The sequence below is a fragment of the Melospiza georgiana genome, chromosome 5 (assembly GCF_028018845.1).
Source record: "Melospiza georgiana isolate bMelGeo1 chromosome 5, bMelGeo1.pri, whole genome shotgun sequence".
In the NCBI taxonomy this organism is placed as follows: domain Eukaryota; kingdom Metazoa; phylum Chordata; class Aves; order Passeriformes; family Passerellidae; genus Melospiza; species Melospiza georgiana.
Genome location: NC_080434.1, coordinates 7,362,053 through 7,388,662, shown reverse-complemented (window position 1 = coordinate 7,388,662; position 26,610 = coordinate 7,362,053). Strand labels below are relative to the sequence as shown.

Here is a 26,610-nt window from a genome sequence, read left to right as displayed (position 1 = left end):
CATCCAGCTTTCTTTTCTGAGAGCAAAATTGTTTTGAAGTCCTTTACAACAATTCTAACAAAACACTTCAACACATACTTCACTCTTTGCTGACTACAAGACTACACCTATGGAGCAGAATTCTCAGGTAAGGAGGTAGCACTTGCAGTCACTTTGATACACAGTTAATTATTTAGAGTTGTGGAGTATATCCAGTAGTTCTGAGAATTCAGTAAAAGCTTTACATGCTCAACTCCTGAAAAGAATCAAGGGGAACAGGAAAGCTAGGGACCATGAATGAAGGCAATCACTAAAAACTGTCAGGGAGAAAATTGTATTTCTTGCCCATATTAGTCATTTGTTTGCAAGGCAGCTTTTCTTTCAAACACTTCCATGTTGTAGTACCTGCCATCCTTTCAAATTTGATGTGATACTATCTTGTTTAAAATAGCACTATACTTTAAAATATGCTTGCTTTATCAACATAGTTGCTTTTATTAAGAAAAAGCTCTAAATCACTACAGTGCTGATGCCTAATTTCAACTTACAATAAAACAGTTAATAGGTAGTTAAAAGGGACACAAAAGTGGAAGCTAAAAGTAGCCTCCAAATGCTTTAGAGTTAACTCAAAGACACTGTGCTGAGAGTAAAAATGAACTTCCCAGAATATGGTCACAAAGAATCACGAATGAGAAGTTGTAAAAGCTGGAAGTCATGTTCCAGCACAGGAATTCAGGCAACTTGAACATAGATTAAAGAGAGACAGAAAAGAAATAGAGCTAAAACTCACTAGAGACAGAAAAGCTAACAATGATCGCTGTTCACAAGGCATTAAAAATAGAATCCTGCTAAGATCTGAAAGCTGAAAGAAGATGATTAAGGTATAAAAGTATCCATGGAAGTGAAGAAGGTCAGAGCAGAAAAGCCAAATGAAGTCTTTGTAGCAGCATTTGTCTCCAATTGCTGGCTGTGTCAAATACTAGAGCCATTCTGCTGGAATTTTGTATGAAGACTGTAGAAGACATTTCAGACCAAGTGAACAGGAACAAACTGACTGGCTGAGGTGATATAAATCCAGACACTATAAAAATCTTTGCAGAATTGTGGAAATACAATTCACTGTGAGTCAGTTGTCACCTGTGTCAATTTTGTAATCAGTGGAAATGTCTACCATGTTCTGCAAGTATAGCTTGAACCAAACCCCCCCACCCAGATTTCAGATATGATGGTGGGGGACATGAACTTTAACCCTGCAAATCTTACCTCTGTACCAGCCAAACTAGTAGAAATAATGAGAACTTTTATAAATAAGAGACACAGATTAATATTATATGTAAATACATCACATGAATTAATATATATATATTAGGAAGAAAGATGTCAAAAAGTCAAAAAGGATCAAAAATTCTATGAAAAGCTGCCAGACAAAATCAGCTTAAGTAGAAAACACTGGAAAAGGTACACAGTAGGCAGTAAAATGCAAATACACAACTTTGCAAAGATCAAAAGGAGGTAATATTTCTCCATATCTTAGTATGTCACATGGCAATAAAATCAGTAAAATAATCAGCAAATTTAAAGCAAACAAAAAAAATTCTTTTTAATATTCCAAAAAATAAAGGTTTTATTGCCAGAAGATAATGAAAAGGCCAAATATATAAAAGTTTCCAGAAGGGATCAGGAAACCATATGTAACAAAATTATTTTTTTTTAATTAAGTCCTGGTTTTCAAAGCTTCTAAACTAATGATTGCTGAAAAAATCTTGCCAATATCAGAGCAAGTAATACTTTGCATTTTATATATAATATAAATGACCAAATTTTTACTTTGATATTTAAATTTTTTACATCTAGGATACATAATTGTGTTCAAATTTAAAAGGCAATTAAGTGTTTTCCATACTTTCCATCTGCAATGGGACACTGAGTCAGAGTCCATATAGCCATATATAGCACTTTGCTATAGGTTTAATGTAACATTAAAAAAAAAAATGCAACTGGAACAAAGCTTTAACAATGATGCTGAATTTCCTAGTGTATTCCATAGCTGAATAAACACCATGTCTTCTCTATGATATTTTTTGAACAAGAACTCATATGCAGTATGCCATATCCAAAAGCAGACCACAGAGACAAAATATATAATTTTGTCTCCTTGACCAAGATTAATTATGAATAAAATGGGTAATTAAAAATCTTGTCTGCATAGGAATTTTACTGGAACAAAAAAAGATTTAAAATTAATGTCTGAGTTATCTTTTTAGTACTTACCCTCTTTCTTTGAAGCTATCACTAATTAAAAACCTTTAAAAAGGCATTAAGCCTCAGCACTTGTTGTAGGAGTAATAAAACTAACCAAAAAGTGGGAAAGTCACTTAAGGAGATACTTATTCTTAGTGATAGGTCTGAATCATTCTGGGCAGATCTGTTCAAACTGCATAGCTGTCCAGAAGATTTAGAATGTGCAGTTTTTGAAAAGGAACAATGTCAAATTAGGTTTTGTCTCTTTAAGTCTCAATAGTTACAAAACAAAGCTCTAAATCCTTTGAATTATACTTTCAAGAATTACTGCATTTAATTTTGTAATCTTTAAACCATCTGCCTATTCTTCACTGTTGCCCCATCAGAAGATTGTGATTGGATGCCATCCATGACAAACTATAAAATTCAATCCCCAAATCATATAGAGATGTGTTTAAAATTCCAGTGCACGTTTATAATTTCCTGAGAAATATCAGCACCACTAACTTAAAAAAGAGCAAAGCATTTCCAGCTGCAGTAAATCCTGGGTAACAAGTTTATATATACACAAGCAACTGTTTATGGCTTGCTGATGAGGAAGTAATCTGACAAATCTCTTACATGGTCCTTATGAATCAGACTGAGCAAATTCTGGTAAAACCAGCGCATGGCAGTGGCTTTAGAGTCAAAACCACTTAAGTTTCTGGAACTTGGAGATGTCAAAAAATTATAACATTTCTTGCTGAATGAGAATTAAGATGGAAAGGCAGTGACAGATGACTTAGAGGAGAAAGCACGGCCAGCTTGTAGGAAAATTTTTGTAGTAAACATGGAATAAAGCCTTATATGAGGCTTATGTGAAATGTTAGAGCTAAGAGAATCTCTTGGACTCAAGAAGATAGGCATAGAACAAAGCAACTAAGGCAAAGTAAGAATAATATAATTTTTAATCACAATAGGTTTGTTCTTTCAAAACTTTATTTATATTCTGGGTAATTTAAAGACTGATACCTTGTTTAAAAATTTAGTAATATAGTTAAATATGGTCCCACTATAACACTGGATCTCCTTTTTTTTCAGAAAGAAGGGTAGTCAAATTTACCCAGGCTTCCAAGACTAGAATGGATGGCCTTTTTATGTATGATACTTTCCACATTCATATAAAAATATAGTTTGTGTAATCCTTCATTAAATATTTAATGTGCCTGGATCTAGATAATACGCTAAGACTGTCAGGAGAGTGCAGTCATTCCATTTGCAAAGTGTTTCAGCCTTTGAAACTGCTTTGTTTTAATTTAATCTCCTTTGTGATAAGTGCATAAAAGGCACATGCCAAGACAAAATTCCATGTATTGAGAACTTAAAATTTCAGTGGAGAACTGGGAACAGAGAAAAGAACAAGAGGAAAGATGGTCCTTTTGGCATTTCAAGGCACAAATGGGGCCCAAGAAAGAGGAATATAATTTCGTGGTAGAATTGGTAACTAAGATAAGCTGTCTTCAGTTTGATGGTCAATGTCATTAACACACTCTTGAGAACCAGACAGATATGAAGATTTGGCCAATCTTTCAAAGAGCTTGCTTTCTGTAGTGTTTCATGCTATGGCAATCCAAGCTGGGAATCTGAATCCATCAGTAAGCATTTCAGGAAATGCAAGAAACTAACAAATTGTATCAGATAACTCAAATCTAAGGATAAGGTATAGTTACTGAAGGATAAGGTATAGCTACTGAAATGAGCTGCCACACATACAAAAGAAATGCAAAAGAAAGCACTATTTTGGTTTTTTTTGAGGGAATGTACCTCTCAGTTTTCATATTTGTTTCAGAAATTGCATTTTTGTGAGCAGTAATACTGACATACTGAAAACCTGAAAGTTTAGTTGTGAAATTACCTTTGAAATTTGGTCTGATCCTCGCATCATAGCCTGACATCCTCCCCATTAGCTTATCCAGGAAATCAGATGGTGACATTGGCATGCTACGAGATCTTGCACTGTCTGTTTCCTTTGTGGCTACCAAGCTAGCAGTGAGGAAAAACAAACAAGCAAACAAAAATTTGTTAGAAGTTTTGTTAGCAAAACTTTGATTTTATTTAGTCAATCATAGTTCATTTTTGTAGGAATGGGAAAACAGGAAAGCTAAGACAGTCTTTCAAGCTAGATAATACTTCAAAAACAGTAGTAGTAAAGAAAGTAAAACAGTAAGTTCTTTCTATATCTGTCATTTCATACATGCATTTTATTATGCTATGCTGCAGTTATAGGTTACCTCTTCCTCAGAACTTCTGAAGATTAATAATACTTTCAGTCAGTAATAATCAATATCATTATGACAGAGTTAAATAATGTCATCAGCATATGTAGGATGTCCTATTGTGGAGCTTATTCTGAGACTGATCTATTTTAACTGTGTGTGCTGTGAGAGAAACCTGGATCAGAAGACAAAAAAAGTACTAAGGAATTTATTAGAATAGGACTACTATCACCAAGTTTTGCTTTATGTTGATAGGTAACTGTAATAAAACAGATCAGTGTCTTTGCAGGTGGTATTTAACATTGTCTTCAAGTGGGTAAAAAACAAAAAACAACAACAAAAAATCCAAACAAACAAACAAACAAAAAACCAAAAAAAAAAAAAAAAACCAAACCAAAAACCAAACCCAAAAAAATAATGCAAAACCCTAACAATTTACTGAAGAAACTGTTTTAGGGCAAACTTTTCTTCTCAGGGCCACATGTCAAATGTCATCTCCTATAGCTCCCTCTTCATATGCATGCACAACTCCCACTGACATTCTAAAGTGTGTTCTGCACATGTTAAGAGAGCACGGTGGTCAGCCATGGGACCCAAAGGAAAAGTTTATGTTTTGTGGAACAACTCTTGAGTGCTGTCCAACACACTGGAAAAATAACAGTCAGAAAATACATAAATTTTGAGTAATATTTGATACACGGTGCAATTGAAACTATTTGTGGCTTTTGGAGTCTCAAAAATGATCAAGACCTTTGCATGGTTGTGCTGAATTCAGGTAAAAAAACCATTACAGAAGGACTTAAACCTCTTTTACTTACCCAATTCATTGTCTCCATATCAAGTCACTCTTTTAGAACAGCTAAAATATGTTTTTGTTTAGATAAAAAAACACAGGGAATAATGTAAAGACTTTAGGAATTTTCTGGCTCATAAGAAAACCATGCTAAATTTTGCTTCTAAACAATGGATGGAATATCAAAATGGAAAAATTTCATGAAAGTATGTGTGCATGCATAGGCCATGTGGAGCACAGACTGAGAATGTAATTTCTTTCTTTCCAAGGCTCTTTTACCCAGGATGTTAAAAGTTACAGTTTTATAGAAACTTTGATTTAGAAAGTCTGCTAACATATAAGTTTGAAATTTGTATTTATTATCTTAAATAAAAAAAGATTTCATATTAGTGCTTGAGAGTTACAAATTTGGGCACACAGAGTATGAACACAGAAACCTCTAGAATGCTATTATTTGCTCATATTTTATTTAAAAATGGAAATTAAGTCTTTCGGTTGTAATATTAAAGCAGAAGGTTTAAATTTTATCCTTGAGTTAATTGCTTAGCAAGTGTTTATTCTATGCTATGTGTAAGTTGATTGGTATATTCTTAAATTGTTCATAAATTGTTAAACTGTTGGATATTTCTAAATGGTTTTCGATATTTTGGTGTCTCTTTCAGTAAGAAATGTTTCTTTACACTCTTTCAATAGCTAATTTAGTTTTTTATTTCTTCCCATATCTGCAGAATGTATTTCCATTTCTGAGAAAGTAAGTACTCAACATATTCCTTTTGTAGTTCAGTTTGAAATTATCCTATTGCCACAATTTTCATTATCAATCATTCTGAATGGACCTGATTCCTCACATTATTACAACTTGTAGTGATTACTGTTTCTGTAAAACATCACTAATGTCTATAAAGCAAATAAAATACAAGAGTCAGTTTACCCTTTGTTGGGTGTTATCTACTTGGAAGGCAGGAGAAGCAAGTTACTGTGTGTATACACTTAGTATATACACTTAAACACTTAGATTTCTTTCTAGTAGTCCTCTGAAAGGAACTTATATTTCTATTCTTTAGGTATATGAAATTTCTATACTATGGGATATACAATCCTATATTTTTATTCTTAATATACATAAATTATCCAGAACTCAAATATAGAAAGGCCCATTGTTTGCTTGAATGTCATTTGCTGGAAAGGAAGAATTTGTTTCTTTGCTCTTTTTTTACTTCACTGGAATTTTTGTAAACCTTTCTTTGTTGTACTTGTAGCTCTTGCTTTGCCATGGAATAAAGTAATTTGAAATTAGGGTAACTAAAGCTAACTGGGAAAAATAGAAATTGCTGTGACTATGAATTTTCTCAAAGTGACATTTATTGTTTCATATGATGGCATCATTAATATTTGCTTTCATAAGTCAGTTTTAAGTCTCAGAGTACCTTGAATAATTCAATGCCTGCTTATGAAAAGAATACATTCAGCATAATTAATACCTTTTGTATAAACAAGCTTTATCTCAAAAGTAATTTGTAATTTGTAGCTAAATATTTCTTCAAGGAATATTTTCCCTTTTACTAAGGTTGGGGTGTAATGAGAAAAAGCTATTTGAATTCTGCATAATTCTGCCCTTTTGATTTAACTTTTACTGAAAATATGTATTACAACAATACTATTGGAAAAACAAAACTTTCATCAGTCAAAGCTGCCATGTGGAATATTCGTCCAGCTAAAAAAGAGCTAGACTTGATAATGTAGTAAAAGCCAAGTAAAGCACTGGATTTTAGGAAGGGATTTTCTGTTTCCAGATTAATATAAAAATTTACTCTGCATGGTGAGGGCTCTTCAATTGTATTGCACAGTGAAAGCTAGGCCTCTGGCTAAGGGGTTAGAGGAGGGTAGACTCCTTTCATGAACCAAGAATTGAGCTCCTTTTAGTGTTAATAATGCACATAACTTTGTCCTCGATACACAACTATTGCATAAGTCCAGGAATGGCTTTGCGTGCCTCCAGAGGGAACTCATTCTGACCTGTCACAGTTCTTTAAAGAATTTGTACATGCATTTTCTAACAGAAAGAATTATAGGAATTTAATATCAGCAAGAATTTTAATATCAGCAAGGTATAATGGACTTGTGTTTAACATAAAGTCATAATGCAACTTTAAACTACTGGAAAACAAAGCAATACAGTTTTTTGGAGGTAGAAGCTTCCCATTGCTGAAGTCTTTTATTGGAGAGAGATTATAACCTGACAGTCTTCTGGTCTGTTCATACTTTATGAGGGAAAGTTTCCAACAAGAATGGTCTCCCTGGCAGTGATTCTGAGCTGTTCCTGTGAGCTATTTGCAAATATTACTATCAGCTATAAGGATTTATGCTATCTTCCAATTTCAGACTTAGAAGAGTACTTGACTTCAATTTCCTGGATGCCTCCTGAAAATCTTTAAAATGAAAATTAAGCCTTCAAAAACAATGGAAAAGAAATTTGATAACTGAAGTTGTGGAAAAGAATCAAGAAAAAAAATTGAAAATATCAAAAGATATATTAAAAAATTATTTCTGACCAGTCAAATTCACACCATTAAAACTTACAGTTTTGGTTTCAAATGAACTGTCACACAATAGCAGACAAGATCAGAAAATGAGAATCACAAGGACTATAATTACTCCTGTCTCTGGTCTATTCTGTCCATTAACCTTTTTTTTGACAAAAATCTGAGAACAGATGAGTTTTGCATCAATGTCTTGAAGCCTGTCAAGTTGGAATTTCAATCACTGACATAGTAAACTCTCCTAAATCACAGGTGCTTTACCTACAAAGAGTCATATTTGAATCAGAAACTGTTAGGTCAAGCTGAAGATATTTCAAGTGGGATATAAATGTTAGAGAGAAGAAGCAGCCTGACACAAACTAGAGGCAGCTTCTCTAGATCAGCTACCACATCCTAAATTTGAGAAAGCAAGCTACTGATAAGAATGGCATTCAGCAATGCCACCTACAATCTGAAAAGAAAATGCAAAGTAATTGATAGTTTAAAACTAAGAAATGCAAAAAGAATTGACAGAGACATAAATTCTGATTTCCTGAAGTCAGCCCATTTAAGTAGGAGAGTTTAAAACAATTAGAGCGAGGATATTAAGAGATGTGTGAACTGTGAACATGAGAAAGCAATGAAGAAGGATTCAGAATTCCTGAAACAACTCAGCACTGTTGTGGTGAAGTTCTCACTGTGCTGCTGTGTTATCCAGTGGTGTGGGAAGATTGAAAGAGTGAGTAGAAGCATGAAGGTCACTTATTATTTTATACGATATTAATGAGACCAGTTCTGGGATGTTGCATCAAATTCCACATCTGAGTTTTAAAAGGACATTAAAGCAGTTGGAAAGGTACTGAAAAGCCATGACCTGAGAGTTAAGGAAATTTGCTTCAAGTAAGAGACTTTAGAAGCTTAATCTTCTTTGTTTATCAAAAAAGAAGAGTGAAAAAAAAAATAGCTTGATTGAAGTGCACAAATATCTCAAGATAGCAGAAAATGCTGGATATTTATCTAAAGAATAAAAGCAGAAGAAAAACCAATGAGAGTTGGACAAATTCAAATGGGAATTTGGACACACAATTTAATAACAGAAGATCAGATTGAACCAACTAAGACAATACAGCTTTCTGGATGAAAAAATTTAATAAAATATAAGGTATTGTTCTTCATATATGGCTAGGTTGGTGAAAAGGAATGATATATAGAAAAGCAGGCTAAATTAAAATTAAACATTACAAATCTCATGCAGAAATCTTCAGACTGTCAAAAGGCATTTGATTGATTTGACTGAAGGAAGGGAAGCAATGGGCATTGATCCAAGTGTGAAATGATGTCTTCTCAGGGTCCTTCTACACAAGGGCTGGGTGGCAGGCTTGCAGCTGCTGTAATGAGGTCTGAAAGTTACAGCTGTAATGTTGGCTCTTCTTGCTCAATTCCTTTCACAGCTGGGTATTTGACTTACTAAGCAGTTGTATGAGCATCAGCTCCTTGCACAGTAGGAACTTGAGCTCTGGGATGGAAAGTGCACTTGAGCTGCCCATAAACAAGGAGCAGTTTAAAGAATCAGAGGTTGACCACAACTAGGAAAAAGAGAGGCAAATATTCTGTCTATGACATGCACCTGCAAGGAATAAAGAATTGTAAGCTAAATGACAACGTTGTCATGAAAGCAAATGGATGTGAAGTTGCCAGGAATAAATTTAGATCAAAATTAAAAGACTTTCAACCACTGAAACATTTTAGTTATGGAATAGTATAACACTTTGAGCAGAGATAGATAGCCTTGTGTGTTTCAAGATGGAGCTAGACCTTAGGATAGCGTGACATGTATGACTGTGATTGCAGGTGATGGGATTCAGCTATTTTTTAATCCTCTCCTGAGAATATGTTTGCATTATGATTGATTCTTTTATGTTTTTAAAATATTTGCTGCTACAGAAGTCTGAAAAAAAGTATGGTTAACACAGCTATACAGCCAGAGCACCAAAATCTACAGAATTTAAATGGGAGGTCTCATCTATCAGCTTGCAATTTAGCTACCAAGATAAGGCATGGGTCATGATAAGATAAAGCATGGGTCATGAATCTGTGCTCCTGAATTGTCTATTTAAAGTAGGAATGTTTGTGAGAGAACATCTTTCTCTTCTCTTCCTCCAAAAGAAAACTATAGGAAAAAACTCTTCAAAGGGCATATACAATTCCCACAAATGTTTCCTTCTCGAAAACATTTAAGGCTGAAAAGCATCAGATAATCAGATTGCTTTCCCATGTCTTTTTTTTTCCTGAAGAACTACTGTGTTCTACCTGTAAGTTGTGTCTATCTATCCTGACCCTCTGCACATTTTTACAGAAGCACAAACAAGGGAAAGAAACTTTACATATGAAAGTGCTTTATACAAGCTTTATTTTAAAAGGCACATTTTCAAATGTGATTTCAGGCCTACTACCTTTGAGACTTATCATTCTTGTACTGCAGAAAGTGCAGTTTTTTACTGATTTCCTTCATTTAAACATTCATCTTCAAGGTAGGGTATTAAAAATTGTTTTCAGTGTGTGGTTTCAGCCTTAAAAATACATATATATTTTTGAAAATACTGAAGAAAAATGGTGATGGAGTACTATCAGCATATCTATAAAAAAGATTGTGTCACTCCAGAGGGGCTTAATAAGAAAAGTATAGACAAAAGGGAAGGCAGAAATTACATCTTACACCATTTGCTGAGTCTTCTCATTTTGCGGCTGCTACAAGGAGGTGACAGGCAGAGAAAGAATATGGTGTGCTGTAATTATACCTTCCTGGAAACTTCCTAGAGAGGTGTTTCCAAGTCCAATTTAGGACAATCAGCTCATTTATCCAAATTAACTCTGAGTAGTCTCCAGAGTCTCACAGACTTTCTTTTGAACTCAATTGATACAAATTATCTTTGAATTATTTGGTAAGTTCATTTTCTCCCTTCCATAGGTAAACTACTGACGCATTTTTTCTTGAAAAAATGTTTTCTCACATTAACACTAAGTTACTGTCACATTTGTCCTGGGGATTCATTTAATCTCATCATAAATTACTAATTTTGTCTCAAACACAATCCATTTCAGTCTTTCAGAGAGGCTGAAGTTTTGCATTTCATTTTACAACGCGTACTACAGTGCCACTACGTGCATTGTGATGGTCCAGTAGGTCTTTCATTTCATTATTTAACTTTATTCTCTCAGACAGCAAGTGTGGCCAAACCCCTGGAGCAACTGGATGTTGTGTTTCTGGTCCATTCTCTCCAGCTGATGTTTGAATGTTTTAATGCACTTCATATGAAAATACTTTCCAGAGAAGTTCAAAGAAATTAATTACACCCTTAGAAGGACAGCAAAAACTGCAGCCAATATGCATTTAATTGCATCTCACATATATTGCTACACAAAAGCATTTCAGTAAATTATTCTAGTGGTACTTATTCACTGATTCACCAGCAATGGTTAGGAGAATTAACCTCATGACTAGTGTCCTTGCTTCTATAGCTGTAAGCAAAGGTGATAGAATCCATCAGCTTTTAAAACAAAAAAATATTCAGTGTAACCATGAAATTTAAGAGGTCTGCTAAGAAGGAAATGATCCTCTAATTGGTGGTGTTGGATCATCTGATGGTGTCTTGCATTTTGAAAACTGTAGCAATAAGATTTTGTGATATGAAGAAAGCATTCAAAGTGTCTTCTGAATGATACAGAACTTCATCAAATACATTTGGTAGAATTAATGGGGAAAGCAAGCTTTTAATTTGATGAGGTCAGAAGCATTTTTGTAATGGTACAAAAATATGCCTTTTTTTTGTAATGGTAATGTCTAACTATCTGATCTACTAATTAAGTAGGTGAAGGACTAACAAGATCAGAGTTTATAGTGAGCATAATTTGCACACATTAGTCAAGAGGTGCATAGACCTGAACAAAAATAACTTTTTGACAGTAGAATGTTCCAGCATGTTCTATCTTAAAATAAAAAAATAAAATATAACAGGAATGATTACTGAAGGCCTCAAGCTGATCCAAATTAGTGTTTTCCTTGTTTTTACAGAAATAAACTCTTCTCTCTTTAGAAAGACAAAAACTGCTTTCAATTTTACACCAAAAAATGTAATCCATTAATGTAAAACATAAACAATACTATTTTTTTCTGATTTTTTGGGATAAAGCTAAGCTTTTTCTGAACTTTTGCATCATTTATCATTGAAATGCATTTGTTCAGTTAAGTGGCATGACACAGATATTCTTTTGAGGTGTAACGTGTTTAAACTGACTGAGATAGCTGTGCAGGAGAGAAGGACAAGTCTCGATGGTTTACTGCAATAAAGAATTTTAAATTTGGAAACCTTAAAGACTAGCAAATATTGTGGTGTGGGAGTTCAGAAGACAGGATAAAAATTTTTAAGCAATTTTTTTAAAAATTTAAATAAATTAAAATGCTTCATAAAAAATAAAAGACAGACTTTTCTGATTGGAGGCCGTTCATCAGCAATATTTATTTATGAAAATCCAGGGCCATTCTGGAAGGCCAGGAGCTATGTCAGGGGGTCACAGCTGCATGGACCCAGTACTGAAAGTGACATAGTAAATAATCTGTCACTGCTGCTCCATTCTAGCTCACACAGAGATACTTTCTTCTGAGAAACAAAACGAAATACAAAATTCATCTCCTCCTCTGAATTATCCTTGGAAGACAAGCTCTTTACATTATCTGTACTGTGAACTCAGGGAAACTGAACTCTTAGTTCAGATGCCTGAATTAGACAGTGTTAACATCTACCATTCAAGGTTAATACAAGGAGATAATTTTCTTCCAACTCCTTTGTATTCCATTATGAAAATAACTCTATTTGAATAATGATTTATTGGTGAATAAATTAATTTAATTCTGGGGGACAAAAAAAAGTTTCCTCTGGTGAAAGAATAGTGGAAGAGGCTGGCATATAATAAAGCCAGTGATAGTAAATGACAGAGAAAGAATTAAATTTGCAATGTGTTAACAAAGACTGAGATTGCAAGAGGATTTCATTGTAGTTCTGCTAAAACTGACAATAATGTGTTTCTTGCTAATTAAAGATGCAATCTCTTTTACTTGTTGTAGGTCATAAAATTGACAGTTCCTTGTGCAAAGAAAATGCAGATTTTCATGTCCTGCAATGTTTTAGATAATGATAATTTTATCAGAACAAACACAGAATTCTTAACTCATGTTTGCCAGAGGGTCATCAACTAAGAGGAGCAGAAGCATTGTATCACCAAGACTTAAAAAAGATATTTTCTAAGAAAAGCCCTCAAGAAAATTTAAAATATTTTGTGTAAAATTTAGATTTTCTACTGATTTTTCACAGCTGCGGAGATAAGTAGAGTTGCATCAGGACATATTTTCAGCCAAAGTAACAGTACTTAGGTGCAACAAAAAACCCCTTTCTATTTTAAGTTTACTAAATATTTATTCTTTATTATTTTAGTGGCTATAAATAAAAGCTACATTAAATATATAGGGGATTGAATTTCAATGCAACTATTAGAAAAGTATTTTTCTTTTAGATTTGAATTTTTTTTCTGTTTCAGCTACAGAATTAACATTAAATTTTAGTGCTCCTGTAGCTTACGCAATAGTTACATGCATTTTTTCATGTTCCTGATACCTTTAAGGCGCCATATTTTTTTTTTTGCATTTATTAATACAGTTCTACAATCTTCCTCTAGTCATGTTTGTGATGGAAGTAAAATAGCATGCTGAAGTAAACACATGTTTAACACATGTTAACATGAAGTACATAAATTATGGACTATAGTTTCAAAAAACTTTAGATTGAAGTGGAATGTTTCAGCTCAACAGAGAGAAAAGAAACAGAATAATGTGATTTAAAGTCTTCTGAATAAGTTGATCTGTAATGATCATCATTCTAGTATATTATAGTCTAGATAAAGTTAGATTTATATAATTTTTTTTGTTTGTGACTTAGTTCATATATATAAGCACAATGCTTTAGACTTTCCTTAGGAAAAATAATCTCTTAGGGTAAAAGAAGAAAACTAATTTTCGGCATTCTTCATAATCCTACGGGCAAGGCTTTCTATCTTCATTAAAATATGAATAAAACAAACTACAGGATGTCTCTGTGATTTTGACTTGTTGTATAAGACAAGTTTATTGTTGCCAGTTTCAGCAATGCAGCATATGAATTAATATATTTTATAAATTTGGACTCCGTTCTGAATATTTTTCATTGATTTCCCAGAAGAACCTATTTAATATTCTTTTAGCCTGTTGTATAGCCTATTTTTATAAATTATCTAAACTCAGGTCTTAGTTTCTTGCCATTTTTTATTTTATTCAGCCTACTTTTGCGGGAGGAAAATGCTAACTCAAAGAGGAGCAGAGAATATTTCAAATATTCAAATTCTGGCAAATCTCTCACTCTTCCAAGGACCCAAAGAATGGGTTTAGGTTTTGACAACTTTATTTGTTGATTAAAAATAGTTAAATCTTCTTCAAATTCAATTAACTTTGTTTTGGTTTGGTTTGGGTTTTTTTGATAGATTGTACTTGGCTAAAAAGAATGGAATATTTTAAAAAATATTACATAATCTGTAGACCACTTATTTCTAGAATTCTGAACTTGCATTATTATCTTACTATAAAGAGTAATTCATGTATTCACTAAATAATGCAGAAAAGTTATAGGCATAATGGATAGATGGCAAAATGACCAAGTAAAACAATTTCTCGAATATTCTGTTATTACACCAGATAGTCTTCTATAAAAGCTGTCAGGGTTGAATAATTACATTTATTGTCATGGTTAAGGCACGATTCCCCTAACCAAGTGACCTTGCACAGCCCCTGACTGGTGTCTTTCACCACCATAATGGATGCTAATGCAGCTGGTGGCAGTGAGGCAACGCAAGGCTGAAAGGCAAATTAATGCAAGTGAGACTTTTGACTGTAAGCTGCTTTTTCTCAAGGCAATTCTTCCTAGATCGAGGAAGAACCTGTGAATTCTGCAAACAAAATTCTGCAGAGTGTAGCTGCTTTGTTCATTCTGCGTTTAGAATACATTTCAAAATGTCATTTAAATTGTAGAGATGTTTATCACTGAGTTTCTCAGTTCTAAGGGATTTTTAACTATTATGGGAGTGCCCCATCAGCTTTGCATTTATTAGGTTGCTGTACTCTTAAGAGTATAACCAGAACAGTGTTCACTGAAGTGTACATCTGCAGAAGAGACAACTTTCTTGCAATCATAATTAATGGCCAATTAGAATGTCATATGTATTCTGATCCTTTTTTATATTTTGTTTTAAAAATTGACTTTTATGGGTTGTAAACCCTAAACAAAACCAAAAATGGGTTCTTTGCTGCGCTTCTTCTTAATTTTTTGTATGCATAAAAATTTTGTCAGAAAATCTTACATTGGAATAAAACAATTGAGGTTTATCAAAACTAGATAAAAAATTGATTTTGAATTAAAACTCCAGATTTGTAAAGACTGACCCACAATTCAATGACACGATATTCTGTTTGCCTTAGGGAAGCTCTATATCCGTCCTGGATCTTGAGTGAACATGTGAGATGGCTGTTTAGAATATTTTTTGTTTTCTCTAAAATAAATTTGATAAAAGTTCTGTTAGAGAAGAGCTGAATATAGCCTGAAAACTCACTATACAAAGTATTTTTTTCCAAAATACTTCTCATGAAATTGTTTATTCTGACTAGTCAGCTAATTATAGCGTAGATCTGTGTTCTTGCTAATAATTTAGAGTTTTCAAATAAGACAAAATATTTCTAGTTGAAAAAATACTGTTTTCATGAAATGGAGTTTAAAGGAAACATATATGTTTCAATGTAGCTCTATGAAATGTTGACAGCCTTGAGTGGATTATTGTTCAGTGTCTTTTCTGTTTTGTCAGTAACAATCAGTTTTCCAATGTCAATGGAAACTGAAGTTGGAGTCTCAGGTTCTAATTTTCAAAGACTCTGAACATCTTCCTCAAAGAATTAGGAGATTTTTTTCTTGCTTTCTGCAACTTAGAATTATTTTAATGCATTAAAAAGTGAGAAAATATTTTCAGAGCTTCGGAATTTTTTGTGAGACAGGAATGGTGATGTTTAACCAACCGTGTTAATTTACAGGAGATCTGTGGATTAAGTAATTTTTTCCTTTCTATTAATTCTATCCAGGATCAACACTGTAATAAATCAGTATAAGACTTTCTTTAACAAGAACAGAGTTGAGCTTCAGGGTGATGATGAGAGTGACAGAATTCGTGCCACATAATGACAGAACCCAGTATTCCTAATGCATGCATTGAAGCATATTCCTTACGGAATAAGTCAGAGAAAATAATGTGAAGGTTAAAAAAAAAGTGCTGCTAGCCTTTCATGCTTCCTCCAAAATTATCCTGGTCCACTACACTCATTCTCTTTCACACACAGAAAGTGGCGTTTAAACTTCCCCTCAGATACATATTCAGTCTTTGCTTTTCTAGTCTTCATTATGGCAGCGCTTAAATTATCATCCCAGTATTAGGAACTTTGTGTAAAAACTTCCAAATAAGCTGAGAGAAGGAAGGATCATGACCTGAGCTGATCCCCCACTGTCCTCACAAATCCTTCACCAGATGAGCAAGGGGTCCAGACAGAGCACCCTCTCCCCTTCCCTGGACCATCATGAGAGCATTGAGGACACTGCCTCCTTCCCAAAGAGTGTTAAAGGCTTTATTATGTGCAAGATCCATTTTCTCCTGAAGGAGTCATCCCTGATGAAAAGGAGGAAAAATAGCATTCTGTTAACCATTATTTAGGGAATCTGAACAAGTGCCTTTGTGCTCACATTTTGATCACGGGTGAAAATTTGAGCACTTTTGGATCCAAAGATGTGTAGAGAAACAACAGAAAGAGGTAAAGAGAGAGGGATATTCTGAGAGCTCATTTGCAGAGTGTTAGAATTTGGGTATAAGTTTTGAAGACAAAAGGTAAAATTTTAACACATATATGGAGAAACTTCCAAACAGTATTTTTTATTCCAGTTCCCTGCTATATTGTACTTTTTGTAATCACATATTTCTGTCTCAAGTGGGGACATTTCATATTCATTTTGTGTGGTAAAAACTTGCAACACTATGCTCAAAACATTTGACTATCAGTTCTTAGTGCACAAGAACTGCGGGAAGTGACAAGATATTTTATTCTACTGTAAGTCTTGCAAATTAAGAGTTTAAGCAAACTCTGATAAATCTGCTTCTTAAAAAAAAATAAAAAAGGAAAGAAAATAAACAATCCACAAAGAATTCTTCTAGCGGAATAAAGCAGTGTGGAATAAATCCACTATGGATTTAAAAAAAAAAGTCTTTTGGGTGATATATTCCAGATATGATGCTGAAATCTGGCCACTTTGAATTTAGTTCTAATACTGCTGAGTCAGAGGTAATGGATCTGACCCAACAGCATCAGGGAAAACATCCCACAGATGCACATCCCTTCCCAAAATTCTATGTATGTACTTAGGCACAGAATGGACATTTACTCTCAAACACAGGAGTTAGGCACAACTTCGCTGTGTGAAGTCAGCACTTTATTCATGATTGATTTCAAGGTATTTTTTCTATTTTTGCCAGCAATTTACCACTTTGTGGTGTTTATTTTATCTAGTAGGGCAACTCTTACTCAGCACATATATTGCTCACAAACCTGCAAGTTCACTTGGTCCCTGAAGATGTCTTAGCCTACCTAGCCCAGAGGATGGACTCCTGTGCATTTCTGAATCTCATAAAGGACACTGCAGTTTTGAACCCTTTATGAAACTACAAGACTTAGCAGGACAAAAACTCAAGATCTTTTAAGAAATTGAGTCCCACTCTATGCCAGAACATTTTAAACCAACTTTTCACAAAATAGTCCCGAAGATCAGTCCTGAAATAGTCCCTAAGTGCAGTCTCCCACTAAGATGTAACATCATAATAGTTTTAAAGAGAAAAAAGAAAAGAAAAGAAAAGAAAAGAAAAGAAAAGAAAAGAAAAGAAAAGAAAAGAAAAGAAAAGAAAAGAAAAGAAAAGAAAAGAAAAGAAAAGAAAAGAAAAGAAAAGAAAAGAAAAGAAAAGAGAAAAGAAAAGAAACCTATGAGAACCATGCTGATATAATTGTATTAGCCAGGTATTTCTGCTGAGTGATTACTTGTGAAATTAAAATTAATTAAAGTGTTGGTAAAAATCATACAAAATTGTTAACAGCCAATTTTTGTAGAAAAATCATCTGTAAAATTGCATGTTCTGGTACTTGTGGGTCTTCAGAGATACTAGGATTATAGTAGGTTCACATTTTACCTTTCAAAATTCAGAAAGGGAGAAGGTATTTGGAATGTTTTTTATAAGGAACTCGAACTCCAGACATAGTGGAGTCTTAATGTAAACTGTACATAGTATATGAAGCCTTGAGCAATGCTGTGATGGGCAGCATAAGCCAATACCTTTTTTAGATTAAATGTTTTTAAAAATCTATCTTATATCAAAGAGAGAATGCAAAACAGAGAAAAATATTAAGACAGTAGGTGATGTAGTTATTACTACATCTTGAATTTTATTAGAGGAAAAAAATTAGTTTGTTTCTTTAAATTTTACAGCTGATTTGATTTTGCTTATGATACTTTTCCTAAATTAGTTTTAACTCTAAGAATCCCATGCAGGTTCATAGCAATTAACTGAGCCTAAGGAACTGTTTGAGAAAATTTAGTACTCCTGTGTTCTACTCTATTGTTTCACCAGAAGAGCCTCGGGATAACCTGCTGCCATTCTTTCTCCTCTAACCATTGATTTGTATTAGTCATAGCCCCACGACTTGTGCAGCTCCACTATTTCAATGCCCCATCAGTGACCATGATCATGTCAGACCAGAGTATTCTGGAAATTTTCTACCTTTTCTGTGGTCTTAAACTGTTTCCCTTGAAAACTGCATTTTGCTTATATTTTGTGTCACCAGAAAGAAACTTCAGTAATAATGATATTGAAGAGGACTGATCTTCCTTAGGGAAGTTCCTACCTAGAAATAGCCCTGACTCTCCCTGCTGTCCCCACTCATTTTGTGCACCAGAGGTAAGCCCAGAGAAGTAACAGGGTGGTATGTGGTATGGAAAAATTATATAAAAATTTGGAGTGTGGAGTCACTGTCCCTGCAGATGTTTAATGAAAGACTGGATGTGGAACTTAATGCCATGGTCTAGTTAACATGAGGATGTTCATTCAAAGGATGTGATGGTCTTAGAGGTCTTCTCCAACCTAATTCTGTGATTCTGTGATCTGTGATTCTATGGTTCTGTGATTCTGTTCATTATGTGGAAAGTCCAGTTAAGTGTAGATCAGGTGTTGTTACCCTGTTTGCTGTTGTATTCAATAATGTGTTGGAGCAATTCATTAGACATCTGGCTGGAAATGTAATAATGAAATGCATTATTTTATACTTATATAAATACATACCACCTATGTTTTTTTCTCATTTTTTCTTTTTATTGTCACTTCTTACACTTCCATTGCCATACCATCTAAAGGCAGAAAGGACAGCCAGAAAGGATAATATTGCCTCAAAAACCATAAAAAAGAAGAAATTATGCTAGGAAAAAAGTATAGTCTTTAAGATTCTCATCCTTTTTTCTTGACTTTACCGTACAAACTATTCTGCTTTCTGATGCTCTTATTCTTCTGTTTTGGTCCTGCATCCTTGTTAAACATAGTTTTTTACAGTGTATTTTCCTGCTCTCTGAGATGTTCCCTTTTTGCTGGTAGTTGATATCCTCAAACAGGTGCCTTTTATGTGACCTATTCATGATGCCTATTTATCAGTGAAAGTGATATCTTCTATTTCCTATCTTCCTTCACTGATTCTTTCACTAAACATCATGAACTTTAGTAGGAAAAGCAGTAAAGAGGACATGAAGCAACACCACAGAAAAGGGCTCTTCATCATTCATTACTTGAGAAAAGCTGATTTGCAGGAATAATTCCCTATAGGTATTATTACATAATACTCAGTAAGGTCATTTGAAGCCTGTATTCTGAATCTGTTAAAATAAGAAGCTCTAATCTTGTAAAAATTTTTATTTTCTCTGATTGTCATGATTTCTAGGATGCCTGGACAAAACCAATATTATAGAGGAGCTATTACATTTATCATCATACAGAAGCACAGCACTTATCTCACAATATTACTTGCTTTCTGTTGTTGTTACCATCAGTTGGCTAGGAATGAATTAAAAGAAGTTGAAAAGTAAGAAAATGTCACTAACACTGTAAGAATTGAAAAATTCATGGTTTTAACTGAAATTTCTGTATTATTTAATTTTCTTAAAGGTTATAGTACTGTAAACACAAAAATATATACATAATATATATTATCCTTTCCTGAAATTATAAAGATGATAATCACTTAGAAAAATCACCACATTTTTATAGAAATAAAGAATGGATAGCTAAAGCACTAATCAAATTTTTACTCATGTAAAGTAAAAATTGTACCTGTTTGGTACAAAAGGATTTCAGTGTCTTCAGTGGTATAGTTGAAATAGAAGAGAAATTGGTAGAGCTGATATACAAGAGCATTCGAATTACATATTCAAATAAGGGGTCACAAAACCCCTTTTTGTCACTTTTGTCTGAGTTTAGGAAAATGCAATGCTTTCCTTACGGTACTGATGCTCTCCTCTTAGACTTTTGGAAGGACCCTTCATCACAGGAATTTGACTGGGCTCAGTGTGAGCTCTGGTAACTCAGCTTCGAAACAGAGAGGTTTGTTTTGAAGAACCCTCAGCAGGGGCTCACCTCTCTTCTCTGAGGACTTGTGTTTGCTTTTCCTTTTTTTTCACCCTCAGAAATGCTGGGGAGATTCTTGTGGTCTCTGCACGAGCTAGTGTGCAAGCATGCTTTCACCCAGTCTTGTACCTTCATCATTTCCCTCGTGGGCCTGACCTGCTGACCAGACCCTTTGGCTTTGACCTTGGGCATACCTCTTCAGTACCACCTTTGCCCATCAGTTTGAACTTTTGAACTGTTCTCCTGCACAAGTGCTGTGGGATTGCAAACTTTTATGGCAGAATCCTGTTCCTTCCTGCGCTCCTGTGAGTCTGAGCTCCCAGCTTGCCTACCCTTCCTGTGCTAAGTGCTTTTCATGGGACCTGGAGTCTGTCACCTGATTTATTCCACAGAAACTAACTTTCATATTAAGTCTGGGCTGCCAAGGAAAGGCATTGTGCCTCAGTGCTGTTATCTTGCTTTAGCAGATTTTCTTTTACAAACTTTTATTCACATCTTGATTTGGACACTTTTATTTCTTGAGTAGCATTGTAGGTCTAATTATTAACATATTAATAAGCTACTGAAGCTTCATTAGAGCACATGAAAATCTTTATTTTCAAAGGTGTTTATGATGCTATGTCAGAATTAATAGTTTTTACCTGTTGTATTTTTTCTCTTTCATTATTTCAAGGAACTAATACTGGCCTAAAGGATAATGACTTCTGCCTCTTATAGCTATTCACCTGAAATCAATTTGCAATGAAATGCAGGAACAATTTCAAAATCAGTTAACCTTAAACTCAGATATGCCCCAACGTTAGGTTGCATGGAGGTTTTTCCCACAAAAATCTGTTTTTTAAGAGCAATTATCTGTGTCTGCGATACTGTTTTCTTTAATGTAAGTTCAATGGAGTAGTGAAAAGAACAAGGAAAGAGGCAAGAGTCTAATTGTAGCACGGTTCTTAGTCTATGCTAATGTAGACAAATAAAGAAATACCACATAGGGAGAATCTATTTTGCATTTCCCCAGTGCAGTCTACCTTTTCATCCTGTTCTTTCCTCATACACAGGTCTACATATAAAATAGATAGATTACATCCTCCAAGGAAAAAGCAAATACCTCCAATTCCCCTACAGCATAGCTCTAACAGATCAGTGCTGGTGTCTGTGAAAGTTCTTGAGCTGTTATGAAACTGTTTTTGGATCACAAATCTGATCTTTGCATTTACTCTACAAATATGATCTTGCTTTCATCATGACCTTTTGGAATTCAGGCAAATCCAGAGGAATTTTTGTTAACACTATTACTTTATTGAAAACTCAGGAAAATACTCAGTCTTAGACATTATTTTAACTTCCAACTATATCTCAGAATTTTTTTCCTTTCTTTGATAGTAAATTACAGTTATTTCAAGGCTACATTACATTATTTTCCCTAGATTTTGCCTCTTTTTTACACCCATACCCTCTTAGTATCACACTCAGGCTCAGACTGGCAGTAATATTAATAAGCAAGAGTTTTTTTTTTATTTTGGGTCTGATAATAGATTTTCTCTCTATCCTCAAATATATTGCATAAAGAAGAGTGCTTTAACCATTGTGTTAAAGCACAAGAATGTACTTTAACCATTGTTTTTCAGGTTTAAGATATATTAATACATTACCAGTATGTGTGTGTATGTACTGTATCGTACTGTATCATACATGTTTGTACTGTATGATATAACAGTACAAACATGCACAGTATTATGAAGGACTATGGATAATCATGAAATCGTTAAGATTGGAAAAGAACACAAGATCATGAAGTACAACCTTTGACTGAACACCACCTTCTCAACCAAACCACAGCTCTAAGTGCCATATCCAGTCATTTCTTGAACACCTCCAGGGATGGTGACTCCACCACCCACCTGAGCAGCCCATTCTAATGCTTGACCACTCTCTCCATGAACAAATTCTTCCTGGTATCCAATGTGGATCTTCCCTGGCACAGCTTGAGGCCATTTCCCCTTGTCCTGTCACTTGTTGCCTGGGAGAACAGGCTGATCCCCACCTGGCTGCACCCTGCTTTCTGGGAGTTGTGGAGAGCAATAAGGTCCCCCCTGAGCCTCCTCTTCTCCAGATTAAACAACTCCACTCTCTCAGCTGCTCCTCTAGACCCTTTCCCAGCTTCATTGCTCTTCTAATTTTTTTCCCTACATCTTTCAGAGACCAAATAATTAGACCAAATAATGACCAATATACATCTTGTTTCAGTCACTGCAATTTGAAGGATCTTTTGATGTGGAATGAAGAATGAGTTATTAAAAAAAAAAATAAATCAGGTGAAGTTTCTTCTTGTTAAGCATGCATCTTGAGACTTTGCTCATTAAAATAGCCAGTCCAAATTTACACTGAAAACTATCTCTTTTCCTGTCTTCACAGGCATGCAATTTAAACATTAATTTTAAATAGCCTAAGGGCTGTTGGACAAGTAATGAAGGCTTTTCTTGTTAGTTTCATTCAGTTTTCTCACACAGCCTTTAGTTTCTCAATGAAGAGCAGAAAAGTTTCAAAGTTGCACAATGTAAAAGAAGATACCATCATTTCTTCCAAAGTGTTTGAGTAAATAAACCACTTTGACTGTTCCTAGAAATCCATAGCACACCCACCTTCCCATCAAGTGTTACACAGGTTCTAAGGCTGGAGTCTGTGTCTAACAGAGAGTAGGAGCAGCATTCTACTATTCCCTGCTCCCTTTGCTCCAATGGGAATCATTTCACAAGGCTTAAGTTGGAAAAGAAATAGAATTAATAGCTCTAGGAAAGTTGAGAATTTTACAGGTTTTCATATTTTACATTTTTTTTTCATTTTTTCCCCGTTTTCAAAGTGTGGAGAAGACTCCTATGTTTTGAACCGGCTCAGGTTTCTCATGTATTATTTCTAGACCTAAAGTCATCAGCAGTCTCTATCTTGAGATTGATATGGAAGATAAACATGGACTTTGAGCAGCTTTCTGAACTCTTTCTCCAACTATATAGCCCATGTGCACAGTAACCATGTTCATTATCATAAAGTGACTATTTATAAGCAAAATGTTATTGCAATACAACAGTTATCTGGATGTTGAAGAGAATAGTTTGAATTTATGCTACATAAGATATCTGCATATGTTTGGAAACAATTCAGATTATTGGTACAGATTTATGTGATGAAAAATACCTCTATGACTTTCATAACTGACTTTATAGCTTTTTTTCCCCTTTGGAATAAATGTTTTTATGTTGTTAAAATAAAGGATGAACAATTCAACCATTTGCATGGAATGATATGCAGAGGAGAAATAAGTTCCATAAGTACATTGAAATAGAAAAAAATAGCATAGTACTGCTTTTATTGCTTACACTACACAAGTGTTTGGTCACCTACACTGAACATTAAATACTCACTGCAAGATTTAAAGTGTAATATGCATGCATTGACTCTTTCCTCACAGTGTCAATCTCATACCATGTGACCAATTTTCTTAAAATCTCTTTCTTTTGGCACAATTACAATAAAATTGCATTATAAAATATTTATGTTACATACGTTGACATCATTAAATTAACTTCAAAATTGAAAGATTTTCTATAAACCTGTGAGCACTTGTGAAGTGTGCCATCATTGTGGGGAATACATGCTGCTGGCTTAACTTCATGTTTATAAAACCCTTACATGTATAATCCCCAAACTCTCTTTTCAAATTTAAGTTTCGATTTTTGTCTGTTAAATAACAATGTGATTTTTAAAATAGTCTGGCACTGTCATGTTATATGCCATAGTTTGTTTATTGTGATACAGGGCTAGAATGTTTGTTGATAACAAGCATGGTTAACTGCATCAGCAGTGAATATAAGACATTGAAGTCTCTTTCTCTGGAAGTGTGGTGATTCTGGTTCTAAAATGAACTTTCTAAGTTCATTTTAGCCTGGTATCACCACACTTCCAGAGCTACGTGTTAAAAGAATGCTTACATTGATACAGTAACATCACTTTACCTAAAAAGAGTGTGCTGGGCTGAGAAAGCCGTACGAACCTCAGTCTTCTACTCAGGTCATAATTTATGGATATGTTGCCATCTTTCATAATACAAATCGTAGACTGTCAGTAGCACAGCAAATCTTTCCCTCTTAAGGGAACTTCTGTAGACCATATCCTCTCAGAAACACTCAGCTAGTGTTTCTCTGTTTCTGCACAAGACTTCTGACCTGAGGCAATCTGTGATTTTCATTTTGCTGAAAAGAACTGACAGTAATAAAGAAGTCTTTATATTCCCAACTCAGATCATCTTCCATAACTTTTACATATAGACACTTTGCACCTTAAGAATTTTCAGTATCGTTGACGCTACAATTCCTGCTAAAAGCAATTATAAAATTCACAGATCTTACAGGGAAACTCCATCTGCGAGCAAGTGAAGGAAGTACACAACCTCCTGCTTGTAAAATTCAAAATGGGATTCGGGACAGTGCAGTGTTATGGAGCCGTTCAGGAAGCGTGGAGCTCACGCATTTAGTTTCTGTGCCCACAGCCTGGCTGCCGAAGGTAGCCGCGCGTCCGTGGTGAGGAAAGGCGGTGACCGCGGCGGCTGTCCGCACCCGTCCCAGGCACTTCAGCTGCCCGACACCCGGGAACGGGGACGCCTCTAGTTCGCCAAAGAAAGCAACTCACCTGAGCAGGACCGCAGCTTCCCACAGATAAAACCCCGAGACAGCGGCGCGGAGGTACCGAATCCGGGCCATGCTGCTCGCAGACGCGGCGGAGCCCGGGAGCGGCGGTGTCGGAGGCATCGGAGGGGCTCTGCGGGCGGGCAGCAGCCCAGCACCCTGGAGAGCTCCGGCGGCTCCTCGCCCGCCTCAGCGCCTGGGCGCCCTCCCGCTGGGCCCCGCCGCGCCCGCCCCGCCGCTCCGCATCGCAGCCCAGCGGGAGCCGATCCCGGCCGCGGCGGCGGCGGGAGCCCCGCTGCCCGCCCGGCTGCCCCCGGCTCCTGGCAGCAGCCGGCTCTCGGCCGCCGGACGCATCCCGGGCACGGGGCGCGGCGCGGCCGGCGGCGGGGCGGGCGGGAGGCTGGGCCGGGCCGGCTGAGGCCGCCCCCGAGAGCGCGGCCGGCGCGGGGGCGCGGGGCGGGACCGGGACGCTCCGCCGGGGCTGGCGGGGCCCAGAACGGCTCCTGCCCCAGCGCCGTCCCTGCCGCGGGGACCGGGCCGCCGAGTCGATGCCTACACGGGGTAGCTGCCGTCAGAGAGGCCGGGTGAACTCACTGAACCTAGGGTCTCGGAAAAGACTGGGCAAAGAGGGGCGCTTCTGCTTTGCCTGTAGGTCTGGGGGTAGGATTTTACTTAGGAAATGGCTGAGGGGGTGTGAAAAACCCATCTCTGTGTTTCAGCCTCTTTTAAAATACAGCGCTGATTGACACAGAAAAAGTATATCCTGTTCTATTTGACTTTTCAGAAAAGAGAGAAGATCTAGAACTATAGGGTGGGCTAATAGGGAAACCCAAAGAGTCTGAAAGTTTGACTGGGAAGGAGAGTGGAAGGGATTATGGAAAAGAACATCTTAATAGGGAAACCAGAAAGTTATTTATGAGAACAGGGGGGACAGAGAACAATGTTACGAGTACAGCAGGCAGTAGAGAAGTGACATGATTACATTTATTGTCAGAGAAACCAAACATTTCAGGTTCAGCTTTCCTTAGCAAGGGGAGGGCTTTATGAATTGATATTGAGAAATATTGTTTAAGAAATTCTTTTAGTAATCTGTATGGTTTATCAACAAAGTAATATGAAGGATTTGTCATGAAGGACTACACCTGGAGAAAGGCAGAAGGGGAGAATATGTATGAGATTGTAAAGTTGGGCTGCTCTGTGAATCTAAAAGACAATGTTCCTTGAACAGCCATGTCATGCCAGAGAGACCCAGTGGAAAGAGAAATCTGGGAGGTCCAGTTCAGGACACAGCTCTGCATTTGTGAACAGCATCTGACTGGGCCTAT

At 35.7% G+C, this 26,610-nt stretch overlaps 1 protein-coding gene across 3 annotated transcripts in view; it reads right to left on the bottom strand.

Moving 5' to 3' along the window:
* Positions 1-25,502, bottom strand: part of GLRA3 (glycine receptor alpha 3) — an 85,146-nt gene extending 59,644 nt beyond the window's left edge. For 2 of the 3 annotated variants that reach the window (XM_058024485.1, XM_058024486.1), the window contains exons 1-2: positions 25,290-25,502; positions 4,115-4,242 (exon numbers count right to left, since the gene is read on the bottom strand). In XM_058024485.1, the coding sequence (XP_057880468.1) occupies positions 4,115-4,242; positions 25,290-25,408 (247 nt within the window). In that variant the 5' untranslated portion in view covers positions 25,409-25,502. Of the gene's footprint in view, positions 1-4,114; positions 4,243-24,616; positions 24,707-25,289 lie in introns of those variants that run through there. The other variant, XM_058024487.1, reaches the window with a different exon arrangement.
* Between the last annotated feature and the right edge of the window lie 1,108 nt (positions 25,503-26,610).